The sequence below is a fragment of the Morus notabilis genome, unplaced genomic scaffold (assembly GCF_000414095.1).
Source record: "Morus notabilis unplaced genomic scaffold, ASM41409v2 Scaffold634, whole genome shotgun sequence".
Taxonomy (NCBI): Eukaryota; Viridiplantae; Streptophyta; class Magnoliopsida; order Rosales; family Moraceae; genus Morus; species Morus notabilis.
This window is the reverse complement of record NW_010359282.1, coordinates 539,762-555,183: the sequence shown is the minus strand read 5'-3', so window position 1 is coordinate 555,183 and position 15,422 is coordinate 539,762. Positions and strand designations below refer to the sequence as shown.

Here is a 15,422-nt window from a genome sequence, read left to right as displayed (position 1 = left end):
CCAATACTTCAAAAAAAAAAAAAGGGTACGAGAATTGTAGCATTAGTTTAATAACCAACAGCAGATTCCATTTTAAGTCTTGAATAACAAAGTCCATGGATCTTAAATATTAAAAAGGCATTTAAAGACTAATATAAACTACCACTTCTAAGCATCTTCTTTTATTTTTCTGTTCCCTTTAAGTCTTGAATAACAAAGTCCATGGATCTTAAATATTAAAAAGGTATTTAAAGACTTATGGTGTGTTTGGTAAGGGGATTCGTACCCTGATTCGAATCATGATTCATGATTCGTTACAGTGTTTTCTCTCACAAAAAATACACATAAATAGAAAATAATTTTAATCTTATAATTCTAATCCATAAACCAAACGTTTCTTAATATAAACTACCACTCCTAAGCATGTTCTTTTATTTTTCTTTTCCCTTTTTAATTAACATGGCATACTTATAAAAAAAAAAAAGGAGAATTTAATGCAGATAGCATCATACAGTGTGGAGAGAAGGCATGTGGTCCATGTTAAAATGGGTATGTTTCAAGTATACGTCAGTCCAAACTAGAACACAAAAAAACAATCAAAAGTATGTGCATTCCACATGTTCTCTGTCCCGGATTTATTTTTTGTTTTCCCCTCTCTACTCCTATTTGATTTATGCTGTAAATACTTCATCCCAATCTCCACTCAATAGGAATATTGGAATTATATGTGCATAGAAGTCTAGGAGACGACCAAATGATGAGCTTTTCCACATTGAGTTCAGTGGAAATGGCTCAGCATTTCACCATTGATCAGGGCCAACGGATTTTTAACACACATGCATTCAGAGATCAGTAAAAGACAAGGCTTCATTTTCATACTACCCGTTTGGTAAAACCCTTCTCCTAATTAATTACTTGGTAATGGGTGGGCATCTAGTATGGCAAAGTCCTACCCAAATATGATCAAGCAATAGCACACAAGAATCACCAATCCAAAAATGAGTAGTGCTAAGGACATCAATTCTAATCCTGTTATGAAAATTAAGAAGAAAAACTTTAGGGAGAGAATTTCATTAATCTTGTGAAGGTATACAAAATGAAGAGCCTTAGAACTCTATTTATAAGAAAATTTTCAACACTATTCCCGGTTACTATTTACAAAGTACTTACTATTTTCAGTTACTATTTGCATAGTAAGATTCTGACATGAACAGTAACTGTGACTGATTTGCATAGTGACTTTGACTGAGGTGGACAGCTACTATTCATAACAAATCTCATTTTTTTGTACCAACTTTGAATATCATCTTTTCAATGACAAATGCAATTATATATTATTAATCAATATAATAATATTTTAAATATCCACAAATTAAAGAATAACAACTCATAATTAGTACAAAAAAAGCCGGGGACACAGGATAATGGGATGGAGAATGGTAGAGTAACTTATTTGGTAAGAAGGGAAAAATGAGGGAAAAGAAAATAAGATTGATAAAAGTCGTAGTGGGTTGGATGGATTTTGAAGTGAAAACTTAAAACCTAATAATGATTATTAAAATTACTTCTTTAATCCTCATTTTAAAGGTAAAACAATATAAGTAGATGAATAAAATAGTAAGTGTACAAATCCATCATTTTCTTTCCTTCTTATCTACCAAACAACAAGAAAAACTAATATCCTTTCTATCATTCCAATTTTCTCTCTCTTTTATAGTTTTTTCTCCATCATTTTATCTATGCTTCCTACCAAAAATATTGTAAAAGACATTGGAACCTTCAAAAAGGTGTCATGGAAGAAGGGAAAAAAAAAAAAAAAAAAAAAACACTTGAAACACGATGGATGACCAAAGAAGACTATGCAATGTAACACATTTTTCAATCATGCGATCAATACTAACTATTACCTAACCCTCTAGCCGTCTAACATACCTCCTAGTCCTGGATTAAAAGCCGTCAATTATGTAGAGCTTACATCCTCTTAAAGGTAATATATAGTCGGCTTAGTTCGCTGATTCGAGTTCAGATGTGACTTTATGTGAGAGTTTTTTATTATAGTAAAAAAGTTAGATATTATTGTTTATGAGAGATTTTTACTGTAGTAAAACTCGAATCGGTTTGTCTAATTGTAGAATCGATTTCTTTCTAGACCTTTCTTTTTTAGTAGAAATCTTCTAGAGCTTATAGCTATAGGAGTAAATTGCACGGTTTCATTTTATTTTTTCATAATACATCCTAAGTTTTTAGTTTTGATGACCTGCATCATCATGACCTTTCAAATAATCTAACAGTCGATAAGTGTTATTAAATTAACAGTTCAAGATGTGAAATTTGTATGTGATCTTATTTAAAATAGACGAGTTTTACTTTTCGTATATAAATCTCGTATCTCAAACTGTCACTTAATTATACTTGTTAACTTTTAGAACTTCTGCTGATTTTAAATTTTAGAGTATAACTTATCAAAATTAGAATTTTATAGTGCGTTAGTGTATTATGCATAAAATAAAAGATTTAGAACGCAACTGTGCAGTTTTTCTAGTTATGAAGTACTACTCCCTTTGGTGGCAGCTAGCATTTAAGATAAGGTCATAAATTCCGATCTCTATCTCTCCTCAACGTTTCTCTATCTTGTTCTAAAAAATGGTAGCTTTTATTGGTTGCTTTAGAAGTGTCCAAACATATCTACTTGGTTTTTGGTGTATTTTCTTTTTTAATCTGAACTTTCTTTTTCTTTCCATAATGTTTCATATTCTTACTTAAACATCTGTACAGCTTTTAAAAGCTCTGTGGCACATGCAGCCTCATAAATGCATAAATACTATTACTAAGGCACTCGCATACAGTTATCCAAAAATGGGATTGGACAAAAAAAAATTCAAAAAATAATAAAAAAAAAATCAATTTTCAGGTCTTAAATGTTTGGAGAGGGTGGTAGCTTGGAAGCTCTGGCAGATGAAAATTCTGCAGTGAAAGAGTGACATTACTCCTTGATATGGACTCTTCAGCTGCTGAGCTGCCAGTGTCATTTTGCTAAGACAATCATGCCAATGCTTGTATTGATTAGCAAGTCCTTGTGAAATTTTTGGCTAAATGAACGCAAAGAAAAAGAAAGGGAAACTTTGAAAACCCATTCAGTCAATTCGGTGTTTTCTCAACTATTTTGGACTTCAATTTTCCTGTCTCTCATGTTGATTCATATATCTTAGGGTTTGTCATGATTGAAAAATTTGTCGAAAAAATTATTGTATAAGATAAATTTTTTTGAAATTCTCTGTATTATAAATATGAATACTTTTATAATAAGTATTTGTTGATATTCATACTAAATAGCAAAGTATAAGCTAAAAGTCAAAATTTCTAAACTATGATTTAGTTAACGAATTTCAGACTGTAATCAAGAAAGAGGCATGGAACGCTGTGTTATTCCCACAAGGGGACAAACACATGAACATCAAGTTTAAGAAATGAAAAAGAATTGAAAAACATCAATTTTTGGGTTTTAGAAAGAAACATAATGAAAAATTGACGAAAAAAGGGTTCGGAAGGCCGAACCGAGAAAATTAAAGTTTTTGACCGAGTCAAAATTTGTTGACCAAGAGTTGACCAATAGGTCACTCTTGAAAAGTTAGTCAAGGTTGAGTAAAGTTGATCAAGTTGCCCAACTGTCCGAAAAACGTGCACCAGATAAGAATTAAACTGAATCGAAATAAAATAATTATTAAAAATGAATGGTTGAGATTTAAGGTGATTAATAGATGAAAGGCTGAGATTAGGATACATGAAAAGTGGGATGATGGCCGGCCAAGCTTAGGAGAGAAGCAAAGGAGATATTTTGATTTTTTTGCAAAAAAGACCCAAGAAAATGTCAAAATTACACCTAGATCCCTCATCTCTTTTATGACCGGTTTTATAAGGAAAAACTACAAGCAAAATGTTCATTTCTATGCAAGAAAACAGAGAACACTCAGCCAAAGAAAGAGAGGAACAAAAATTGCCAAAATGAGAAAAATGAGTTCAAATTGAAATCGGCAGAAAACCACCGTTGATTTCTAAGGTAAACTTTGATACTTATGTCAATGAAACAATTTTTTTAACAATTTTAGTTACGTGTGCGTCACATGACTAGTTGGTAAAAGATAATATAGGATGTCAATGTTGATATTGATGCGGGGTTACGAGTAAAGAGTAGATGACACTTGAGATTAAAATGAGAAAGAATTTACGGTCTTTTTATATTTAAAGTTTATTTTTTTTAAACATACTATATTGTCTTTTATCAAGCAATACTATGAGGTCAAAAAATTGACATCTCAACGATCAAAGTACTAAAGTAGTAACTTATTATAAATAAGGTTACGAGGGAGTTTTGCCATTTTTGAGTGATACCGGAAAAATGAAAATCATTATTCTTCAGGGGTCAAATTTAATATTAACACTATATTTAGTTTATTATAGTTTATGAATTCATGTCATAATTTGAATCATAATTTGTTATTCGTTACAATATTTTTTCTCATAAAAAACACGCGTAAATAAAAAAATAATTCTGAATTCATTAACCAAACGTTCATATAATAATATATACTTTTTTCAGTTTTCAAATGCAGCATTTCTCTAGGTAGCAACAAAAACTAGATTAAGCCCCATCATTAGTCCTTATAGGTGACCACAAAGGACAATCATACATCTTTGGCTTGGTTAGTTGTGGAAGTCAATTGTTGCATTTAAAGCAGCATTGCCCACAAAATAATAATTTCCAGACTATTTTATGAGTTGATGGGGGGTTTCCAAAAATCATTGTACAGATGCTTGGCCATTGGCCCCCAATCTCAAATCAGAATTTGTATTTATTGGTGTGGCTCACTCTTTAGTTACTTTAGGCTTTCCTTCATATCTAACTTAAAACTCCGTTTGTGGAATAATGGAAATTGCTCAAACAAGTTATCAATTGGAGGTTGTATTGATAATGACAATCACATTCTTAAGCTCCCTAACTCAATCATGTCAGAATGTCAGCTTTCAATTTAGTTTTTGCGGCAAATCATGCCCTAAAATCTTTTGACATGAAATGTGCTTGTTTGCTTCTGATGGTCGTTAACAATGGGTTTGGATTTTCATAAAGTGGGATAGAATGACTTTGGCCATTTAACTTTCAATATTCTTTCTATTTGCTAGTCCTAAATAGCTTGCATGGCTTACTCCCAAGTGGTAAGTGGTATGATACGAAGCGTGAGACTATTTTCAGGTTATCGATTCAATGTTTATTAGTTCTTAATGGGATTAAAGTGACGCAGTTTATCTCTGACGTAAGTAATTATGGCTCAATGAAAACATTTTTTAACTTATGAATTCTCGTATGATCACTCAAAATAGAGTAGTTATGGCCGGTTTTATCAGCCCACACTTTTTTCCTATAAGAAAAAAAAAAAGAAAAAAGAAAACAAAGCTTGTTCAATTAAATAGACATGGTTTCTGGTTTCCACCACTAACTTCCAATTGGAGGTAGAAAGCCATAACCTTGACAACCAATGACAGTCTGATGAATGATATTTTGTACACCATGCTTGTACTCAAAACCCAAATCTCTTAGCTTCTTTGAAGAAATCTCAGAAGGTGCTTGATTAAGATCCTCCCCTAAAAATCTGCATGCAATAAAGTTACCATTATCAGTTACAATATTCTCGGGGACAATAACAAAAATCTCTCATATGTTCAACAAAATGTTTCGCTCCGTCCTATGTTTTCAGGTACATTACATTTTTTTCCTTACGCTTTACAAGTTCAGTTAAAATCACAATCAGGTTTAAACATAATTTGTAAAAACGTAGGGGGATAAGTACACCATTTATGTAAAACATAAGGTGGAATGTAACATTTTGATTAATACAAGTGAAGTTTTTGTATTTTCTGAGAGTTTTTTACTGTAGAAACTTAGAACTGAAAACTCGAATCAGTGAATGAACAAGGCCTTAGTTTATTATAGTTTGTGGATTCGTGTCATAATTTGAATCAGAATTTGTGATTCGCTATAATATTTTCTCTTATAAAAATACGTATAAATTAAAAATAATTCTGAATTTATTAACCAAACGTCCGTATAATAATATATACTTTTTTTTGTCAGTAGGCATCAGTTTTCAAATGCAGCATTTCTCTAGGTAGCAACAAAAACTAGATTTGGCCCCATCATTAGTCCTTATAGGTGACCACAAAGGACAATCATACATCTTTGGCTTGGTTAGTTGTGGAAGTCAATTGTTGCATTTAAAGCAGCATTGCCCACAAAATAATAATTTCCAGACTATTTTATGAGTTGATGGGGGGTTTCCAAAAATCATTGTACAGATGCTTGGCCATTGGCCCCCAATCTCAAATCAGAATTTGTATTTATTGGTGTGGCTCACTCTTTAGTTACTTTAGGCTTTCCTTCATATCTAACTTAAAACTCCGTTTGTGGAATAATGGAAATTGCTCAAACAAGTTATCAATTGGAGGTTGTATTGATAATGACAATCACATTCTTAAGCTCCCTAACTCAATCATGTCAGAATGTCAGCTTTCAATTTAGTTTTTGCGGCAAATCATGCCCTAAAATCTTTTGACATGAAATGTGCTTGTTTGCTTCTGATGGTCGTTAACAATGGGTTTGGATTTTCATAAAGTGGGATAGAATGACTTTGGCCATTTAACTTTCAATATTCTTTCTATTTGCTAGTCCTAAATAGCTTGCATGGCTTACTCCCAAGTGGTAAGTGGTATGATACGAAGCGTGAGACTATTTTCAGGTTATCGATTCAATGTTTATTAGTTCTTAATGGGATTAAAGTGACGCAGTTTATCTCTGACGTAAGTAATTATGGCTCAATGAAAACATTTTTTAACTTATGAATTCTCGTATGATCACTCAAAATAGAGTAGTTATGGCCGGTTTTATCAGCCCACACTTTTTTCCTATAAGAAAAAAAAAAAGAAAAAAGAAAACAAAGCTTGTTCAATTAAATAGACATGGTTTCTGGTTTCCACCACTAACTTCCAATTGGAGGTAGAAAGCCATAACCTTGACAACCAATGACAGTCTGATGAATGATATTTTGTACACCATGCTTGTACTCAAAACCCAAATCTCTTAGCTTCTTTGAAGAAATCTCAGAAGGCGCTTGATTAAGATCCTCCCCTAAAAATCTGCATGCAATAAAGTTACCATTGACAATAACAAAAATCTCTCATATGTTCAACAAAATGTTTCGCTCCATCCTATGTTTTCAGGTACATTACATTTTTTCCTTACGCTTTACAAGTTCAGTTAAAATCACAACCAGGTTTAAACATAATTTGTAAAACGTAGGGGGATAAGTACACCATTTATGTAAAACATAAGGTGGAATGTAACATTTTGATTAATTTAAGTGAAGTTTTTGCACTAAAATTGCAAATTTAAGCAAAATAAGCAAAAGCATTACCTTTGCAAATTTGAGCTAGGATACTCTTGAGCCAGATAATTCAACAACTTAGATAATGGACAACTTTGAGCACAGCATATATACCTGCCCTCTGCTTTATCATGCTCCATTAAGAACAAGTGGGCCCTACATATATCTTCAATGTGGACTAAAGCAATAGACCCCATCCTTGCATTTACAGCAGACAAGATCCCAAAGAGCTCAGGGTCACCTAAGTACATATGTAAGTCATCCATATTTCAGATTGGCTGCATTTATTCTCATATAGGCATACATAAACCTCATAAAAAAAAAGGTTATTATGCAAGAAAAGAGGGGCGTATGAACTGTTGTATTAAATTAGAAATGCGATAAGGCCTTGTTATTTTTACGGGTTCAAGTGCAAAGCATGAACTAAAATTTTAATTTTTATGAGAGAAAACACCGTAATAAAAAAATTAAATTGTGATTCGAACTGTGAAAAGAACAGGGGTTAAGTCTTCATACAATAGCAGTAATCATGAGACTATTAGATAGTTTCTCAAAGTTCATTTGTGATGTTGGGTATTTTTATGTGTTCACGAATGAATAGACTAAAAGAAAAAGGGCCCAATCACCTGTTAGTAGTGACAAGAGAACTTGGATGCTTGAGGGAACATTAGAAGTGAGGAATGGTCCAGCAACAGTAGATGTTATTACAGATACAAGATCAATACCATTATCAATTGCAAATCTGAATGCTGCTTCCTCTGTAAGAAGCTTAGAGAGCGCATAAACCTGTAATGGAGAGGTTTTTTCCCTCGAGATTGTTAATCAAAATAATAATAATAAAAAAACTCGAGATTTTTACGGTAGGGTATGAAAAAATATATAATGAAAAGATTCTGTTTAACCATTAGATTTTTATTAAATTCTCTCAGTTTTATTTACTTTTATATTTTGATGTGATTTTGACCAGATTTAAAGTTCACACACTCGCTATAACAGTGTATAGAGTTGTCAGTTTGAACAGGAACAAATGGGCTTACGTCGGCCTGAATTCACATCTCTAGTAGTGTATGCCCTAGGCTAAGAAAAAAGAGAGTGAGAAGGAAACATTACCCATCCATTTGCTCTTGTCTTCCACACATGGTCAATAGGAGTTTGACAAGATTCATCAACAACTGGTCTCCATTCTCCATTGCTGTCTTTGGCAGTGATAGTACTAATGGAAGATGTGAAAACAACTCTTTTCACAGATTTGGATTCCAAGCAGGCTCTAAGGAGATTAAGGGTCCCATTGATTGCAGGGTCAATGATATGTGATTGAACATAACTCTCTTGAAATTCATAGAAAAGAGGAACTTGTGTTAAGACTGAAAATTTCCACCAAAAAATCAAGAGTGACACAAAATGGAGCTGAATAGCATGTTATGTGCTTGTAATTGGTATTAAGTTGGAAAAATTTACCAATATTCTCTTCCACAGCAGCACCAAACTCCATTGGAGTCGCAACATGAAATACGCCATCACAGCCCTTCACAGCCTCATTGAAGCTCCCTTCTTCATTCAAATCGGCTCGGAACAATCTCAACCGGTCACTCCCCGTCCACATTGATAATAGGTGCAAACACTTGACTGAGATGTATTAAAAATAAAAATAAAATTAAGTCAACTTATAACTTAACATGCTTATTGACTTCAAATTCTTGAAGAGAATTATGTGGTAGGTAAGAAAAGACAATATATATATATATATATCTATCGGTAGGTACAATATTAAATGTCACATTTTCATATCATACTTTTTTTAATCTCATATGATTCTAAAGTGATTTGATGGTTTAAAACTGTTTCTTATCTGTCATTTTCTTTTCCCCTATCAAAGAATTATCCCAAAAGAATACCAATAAATTTCATTAGCAAAAAAAAAAGCATGATGTGGAATCTTGTTTTGTCTAGTATTCAAAGAAATGGGTCATATCAAGCAATGAATTTCCAGTTTGCAAACAGGCCTTAGCTACACTAGAGCCAAGCAACAAGGCACATTTTTAGCTAGCCTTTTGAGATAGCAGCAAATCTCATAAAATTGACTAGACGCAGTCCTTGAATGATGAATTCTGTCTTTGGTGAAACAATTCTTGGGGTTTGTAGAACCTTTTGGGTCACTTATGAAAGTCAGTCCAAAATCTGCCAAACACTCCCTAGTTCCAGAATGGTAGTGGAAGATTATTTTCTTTGAAATTTAAATTTTTTATGAGAAAAAACACTATAGCAGAACCACAAACTATGATCCTAAATTAAACAAAATCCTTAAAACAAACGTCACCTTAATGTTCCTAGTTTGCCACATATTAAAGATGTCATAATGCACCTAAACCCTTTCTTAATTTGAAGCAATGAATTATAAAATCAGGGCAAATATAAAATTATGAGGCAAAAATATTTTCTAATTATTATTTTTTTCTTCTGGGCTACACTAAAGTTTCTCAAACTCTTTTCTGCATCAAGTCAAATGCCTATAGAGGTCTTGACTCATTGGCTAGGAATATGTTTCCTTTAGTGGAACACAAATAGAATGTCCATTCCATGTTATAAAAATTTGTCCCACTAACAATAAGACTATTATCCACATTAATATACAGAGTGAACTCTTTTCTTTATTGTGAGTGCTGTAATTGAATATTTTAGCTCTATATATATGTATATATATTACTAGGCGTGCTAAGCTAGACATTTAACAAATGAGCAATTAGCTAATCTATGATGTTATGAAATTGTGGACTGGACCAAGTCCATTGGGAATTTTCCTTTTTTTTTTTTTCTTGAAAATAGTTGTATTGACCAAACATTGGAATTTGGAATTTGTGGAAAACTAGAATAAAGATAATTACATCCTACCATCTCCAACAAAAATGACCAGTCTTACTTGGTCAAAACATGATTGTGGAGCCAATATGCAAAACTTCCTCATCCTCCACTTTGGTGTTAACCATATACACTTTATATGGAAAACTCATATATATATATATATATATAATTCACTGCCAGGTTAACCTCAAGAACTTACTCACTAATGCAATATATAGTCGGTTTAGTTCGCTGATTCGAGTTCAGATGTGACTTTATGTGAGAGTTTTTTATTATAGTAAAAAAGTTAAATATTATTATTTATGAGAGATTTTTACTGTAGTAAAACTCGAATCGGTTTGTCTAATTGTCAGAATCGATTTCTTTCTAGACCTTTCTTTTTTGGTAGAAATCTTCTAGAGCTTATAGCTATAGGAGTAAATTGCACGGTTTCATTTTTTTTTTTTTTTTTTTTTTCTAATACATCCTAAGTTTTTAATTTTGATGCCCTGAATCTCAATGAACGAGTTTTACTTTTCGTGTATAAATTTTGTGTCTCAAATTGTCAAGAACTTACTCACTAATGCAATATATAGTCGGTTTAGTTCGCTGATTCGAGTTCAGATGTGACTTTATGTGAGAGTTTTTTATTATAGTAAAAAAGTTAAATATTATTATTTATGAGAGATTTTTACTGTAGTAAAACTCGAATCGGTTTGTCTAATTGTCAGAATCGATTTCTTTCTAGACCTTTCTTTTTTGGTAGAAATCTTCTAGAGCTTATAGCTATAGGAGTAAATTGCACGGTTTCATTTTTTTTTTTTTTTTTTTTCATAATACATCCTAAGTTTTTAATTTTGATGACCTGAATCATCATGAACGAGTTTTACTTTTCGTGTATAAATTTTGTGTCTCAAATTGTCACTTTAATTATACTTGTCAACTTTTAGAACTTCTACTGATTTTAAATTTTAGAGTATAACTTATCAAAATTAGAATTTTATAGTGCATTATTATGCATAAAATAAAAGATTTAGAACGCAACTGTGCAGTTTTTCTAGTTATGAAGTACTACTCCCTTTGGTGGCAGCTAGCATTTAAGATAAGGTCATAAATTCCGATCTCTATCTCTCCTCAACGTTTCTCTATCTTGTTCTAAAAAATGGTAGCTTTTATTGGTTGCTTTAGAAGTGTCCAAACATATCTACTTGGTTTTTGGTGTATTTTCTTTTTTAATCTGAACTTTCTTTTTCTTTCCATAATGTTTCATATTCTTACTTAAACATCTGTACAGCTTTTAAAAGCTCTGTGGCACATGCAACGTCATAAATGCATAGATACTATTACTAAGGCACTCGCATACAGTTATCCAAAAGTGGGATTGGACAAAAAAAAATTCAAAAAATAAAAAAAAAAAAATCAATTTTCAGGTCTTAAATGTTTGGAGAGGGTGGTAGCTTGGAAGCTCTGGCAGATGAAAATTCTGCAGTGAAAGAGTGACATTACTCCTTGATATGGACTCTTCAGCTGCTGAGCTGCCAGTGTCATTTTGCTAAGACAATCATGCCAATGCTTGTATTGATTAGCAAGTCCTTGTGAAATTTTTGGCTAAATGAAAGCAAAGAAAAAGAAAGGGAAACTTTGAAAACCCATTTATTCAATTCGGTGTTTTCTCAACTATTTTGGACTTCAATTTTCCTGTCTCTCATGTTGATTCATATATCTTAGGGTTTGTCATGATTGAAAATTTGTCGAAAAAATTATTGTATAAGATAAATTTTTTTGAAATTCTCTGTATTATAAATATGAATATTTTTATAATAAGTATTTGTTGATATTCATACTAAATAGCAAAGTATAAGCTAAAAGTCAAAATTTCTGAACTATGATTCAGTTAACGAATTTCAGACTATAATCAAGAAAGAGGCATGGAGCGCTGTGTTATTCCCATAAGGGGACAAACACATGAACATTAAGTTTAAGAAATGAAAAATAATTGAAAAACATCAATTCTAGGGTTAGAATCGATTTCTTTCTAGACCTTTCTTTTTTGGTAGAAATCTTCTAGAGCTTATAGCTATAGGAGTAAATTGCACGGTTTCATTTTATTTTTTCATAATACATCCTAAGTTTTTAGTTTTGATGACCTGCATCATCATGACCTTTCAAATAATCTAACAGTCGATAAGTGTTATTAAATTAACAGTTCAAGATGTGAAATTTGTATGTGATCTTATTTAAAATAGACGAGTTTTACTTTTCGTATATAAATCTCGTATCTCAAACTGTCACTTAATTATACTTGTTAACTTTTAGAACTTCTGCTGATTTTAAATTTTAGAGTATAACTTATCAAAATTAGAATTTTATAGTGCATTATTATGCATAAAATAAAAGATTTAGAACGCAACTGTGCAGTTTTTCTAGTTATGAAGTACTACTCCCTTTGGTGGCAGCTAGCATTTAAGATAAGGTCATAAATTCCGATCTCTATCTCTCCTCAACGTTTCTCTATCTTGTTCTAAAAAATGGTAGCTTTTATTGGTTGCTTTAGAAGTGTCCAAACATATCTACTTGGTTTTTGGTGTATTTTCTTTTTTAATCTGAACTTTCTTTTTCTTTCCATAATGTTTCATATTCTTACTTAAACATCTGTACAGCTTTTAAAAGCTCTGTGGCACATGCAACGTCATAAATGCATAGATACTATTACTAAGGCACTCGCATACAGTTATCCAAAAGTGGGATTGGACAAAAAAAAATTCAAAAAATAAAAAAAAAAAAATCAATTTTCAGGTCTTAAATGTTTGGAGAGGGTGGTAGCTTGGAAGCTCTGGCAGATGAAAATTCTGCAGTGAAAGAGTGACATTACTCCTTGATATGGACTCTTCAGCTGCTGAGCTGCCAGTGTCATTTTGCTAAGACAATCATGCCAATGCTTGTATTGATTAGCAAGTCCTTGTGAAATTTTTGGCTAAATGAAAGCAAAGAAAAAGAAAGGGAAACTTTGAAAACCCATTTATTCAATTCGGTGTTTTCTCAACTATTTTGGACTTCAATTTTCCTGTCTCTCATGTTGATTCATATATCTTAGGGTTTGTCATGATTGAAAATTTGTCGAAAAAATTATTGTATAAGATAAATTTTTTTGAAATTCTCTGTATTATAAATATGAATATTTTTATAATAAGTATTTGTTGATATTCATACTAAATAGCAAAGTATAAGCTAAAAGTCAAAATTTCTGAACTATGATTCAGTTAACGAATTTCAGACTATAATCAAGAAAGAGGCATGGAGCGCTGTGTTATTCCCATAAGGGGACAAACACATGAACATTAAGTTTAAGAAATGAAAAATAATTGAAAAACATCAATTCTAGGGTTTCAGAAACAAACAAAATAAAAAACGGACAAAAAAGGGTTCGTAAGGCCGAACCGAGAAAATTAAGGTTTTCGACCGATTAGGATTGACCGAGTCAAAATTTGTTGACCAAGAGTTGACCAATAGGTCACTCTTGAAAAGTTAGTCAAGGTTGAGTAAAGTTGATCAAGTTGCCCAACTGTCCGAAAAACGCGCACCAGATAAGTATTAAACTGAACCGAAATAAAATAGTTATTAAAAATGAATGGTTGAGATTTAAGGTGATTAATGGATGCAGGGCTGAAATTAGGATATATGAAAAGTGGGATGATGGCCGGCCAAGCTTAGGAGAGAAGCAAATGAGATATTTTGATTTTTTTTGCAAAAAAAACCCTAGAAAATGTCAAAATTACACCTAGGTCCCTCATCTCTTTTATGACCGGTTTTATAAGGAAAAAATACAAGCAAAATGTTCATTTCTATGCAAGAAAACAGAAAACACTCGGCCAAAGAAAGAGAGGAACAAAAATTACCAAAATGAGAAAAACGAGTTCAAATTGAAATCGGTGGAAAACCACCGTTGATTTCTAAGGTAAACTTTGATACTTATGTCAATGAAACAATTTTTTTAACAATTTTAGTTACGTGTGCGTCACATGACTAGTTGGTAAAAGATAATATAGGATGCCAATGTTGATATTGATGCAGGGTTACGAGTAAAGAGTAGATGACATTTGGGATTAAAACGAGAAAGAATTTATGATCTTTTTATATTTAAAGTTTATTTTTTTAAAACATACTATATTGTCTTTTATCAAGCAATACTATGAGGTCAAAAAATTGACATCTCAACGATCAAAGTACTAAAGTAGTAACTTATTATAAATAAGGTTATGAGGGAGTTTTGCCATTTTTGAGTGATAGCGGAAAAATGAAAATCATTATTCTTCAGGGGTCAAATTTAATATTAACACTATATTTAGGCCTTGCTCACTTGTAACGCCCTTTAGAATTAAACATGTTTAATTATGCTAAACTGTGGATTATTAGTGTGTCTAATTTGATTTTCATAATTAATTAAGGGACTTTAAGTCATTTTCAATATTTATAATTACACCCCAAAGATTTTTGGAAAACACACTTAAATTTAATACATTTTCCTTTTTTTTCATTTTTCTTTTTCTTTTTCCTTTTCTTTTCTTTTTCTTTTTCTTTTTTTTTTTTTTTTTTCTTTTCTTTTCCCCCCCATTCCCTTCCCGTGCGCCCAGCCCCCCTCTCTCTCTTTCTTTCCTTTTCTTTTTTTTCTTTTTCTTCCTTCTCTGGTTCTCCCACGCACAACCTCTCTCTCTCTCTCTCTTTCTCCATTTTCTTCCACCGCCGGCCACCTCTCTCTCCGGGCTTCCTCCCGCCGGCGTCCTCTCTCTCTCTTGCTCTCTCTTTCCGGGTTTCTCTCTCCCTCTCTCTCTCGGCAGTTTGGCCGAAAATCTCAAAAAAAAAAAATGAAAAACAGAAAAAATTGAGGGAGACGAAGCTCGAGCAACTGATTTGAGGTAAAACCCCTTTGAAACCCACTCTTTGATTCGGATTTTAAGCTTGAGAAAGTTTGATTTTGGTTAGATTTGAATAATTTTGAGTTAGGGTTCGAGTTTGAACAGTTATTGTTGGAATTGAATGAAATTTAGGGATTTTTAGTTATTGGACTTGTTTAATTGATTAGAAACTGATTTTGATGGATTCTGGAGAATATATATTGAAATTGGATTTGAATTGCAGGTTTGGCATTTTTCCTATTTATGCCGGCATGCTGCC

At 32.2% G+C, this 15,422-nt stretch overlaps 1 protein-coding gene across 2 annotated transcripts; it reads right to left on the bottom strand.

Moving 5' to 3' along the window:
* Nucleotides 1-6,861: 6,861 nt before the first annotated feature.
* On the bottom strand, nt 6,862-9,033 carry LOC21404026 (putative anthocyanidin reductase). 2 transcript variants are annotated; one of them, XM_024162947.1, is made up of 5 exons: nt 8,871-9,033; nt 8,523-8,740; nt 8,039-8,198; nt 7,443-7,653; nt 6,862-7,164 (listed from the first exon to the last, which is right to left on the bottom strand). In XM_024162947.1, exons 1-5 carry the CDS (start codon nt 9,013-9,015, stop codon nt 7,008-7,010), a joined length of 891 nt encoding a protein of 296 aa, XP_024018715.1. In that variant the 5' UTR covers nt 9,016-9,033; the 3' UTR covers nt 6,862-7,007. The 2 variants fall into 2 exon arrangements, with proteins under 2 accessions (XP_024018715.1, XP_024018716.1); XM_024162948.1 differs by having other exon boundaries at nt 7,527-7,653.
* Between the last annotated feature and the right edge of the window lie 6,389 nt (nt 9,034-15,422).

What these genes read in the sequence shown, in the direction of transcription:
- LOC21404026 (XM_024162947.1), bottom strand. Translation starts at nt 9,015, where the DNA reads ATGTGGACGGGGAGTGACCGGTTGAGATTGTTCCGAGCCGATTTGAAT. An exon ending in TGCTGTGGAAGAGAATATTG is followed by an intron (nt 8,741 to 8,870) that starts GTAAATTTTTCC and finishes ATGAATTTCAAG; the next exon opens with AGAGTTATGTTCAATCACAT. An exon ending in CCTAGCTCAAATTTGCAAAG is followed by an intron (nt 7,165 to 7,442) that starts GTAATGCTTTTG and finishes TATTGCATGCAG; the next exon opens with ATTTTTAGGGGAGGATCTTA.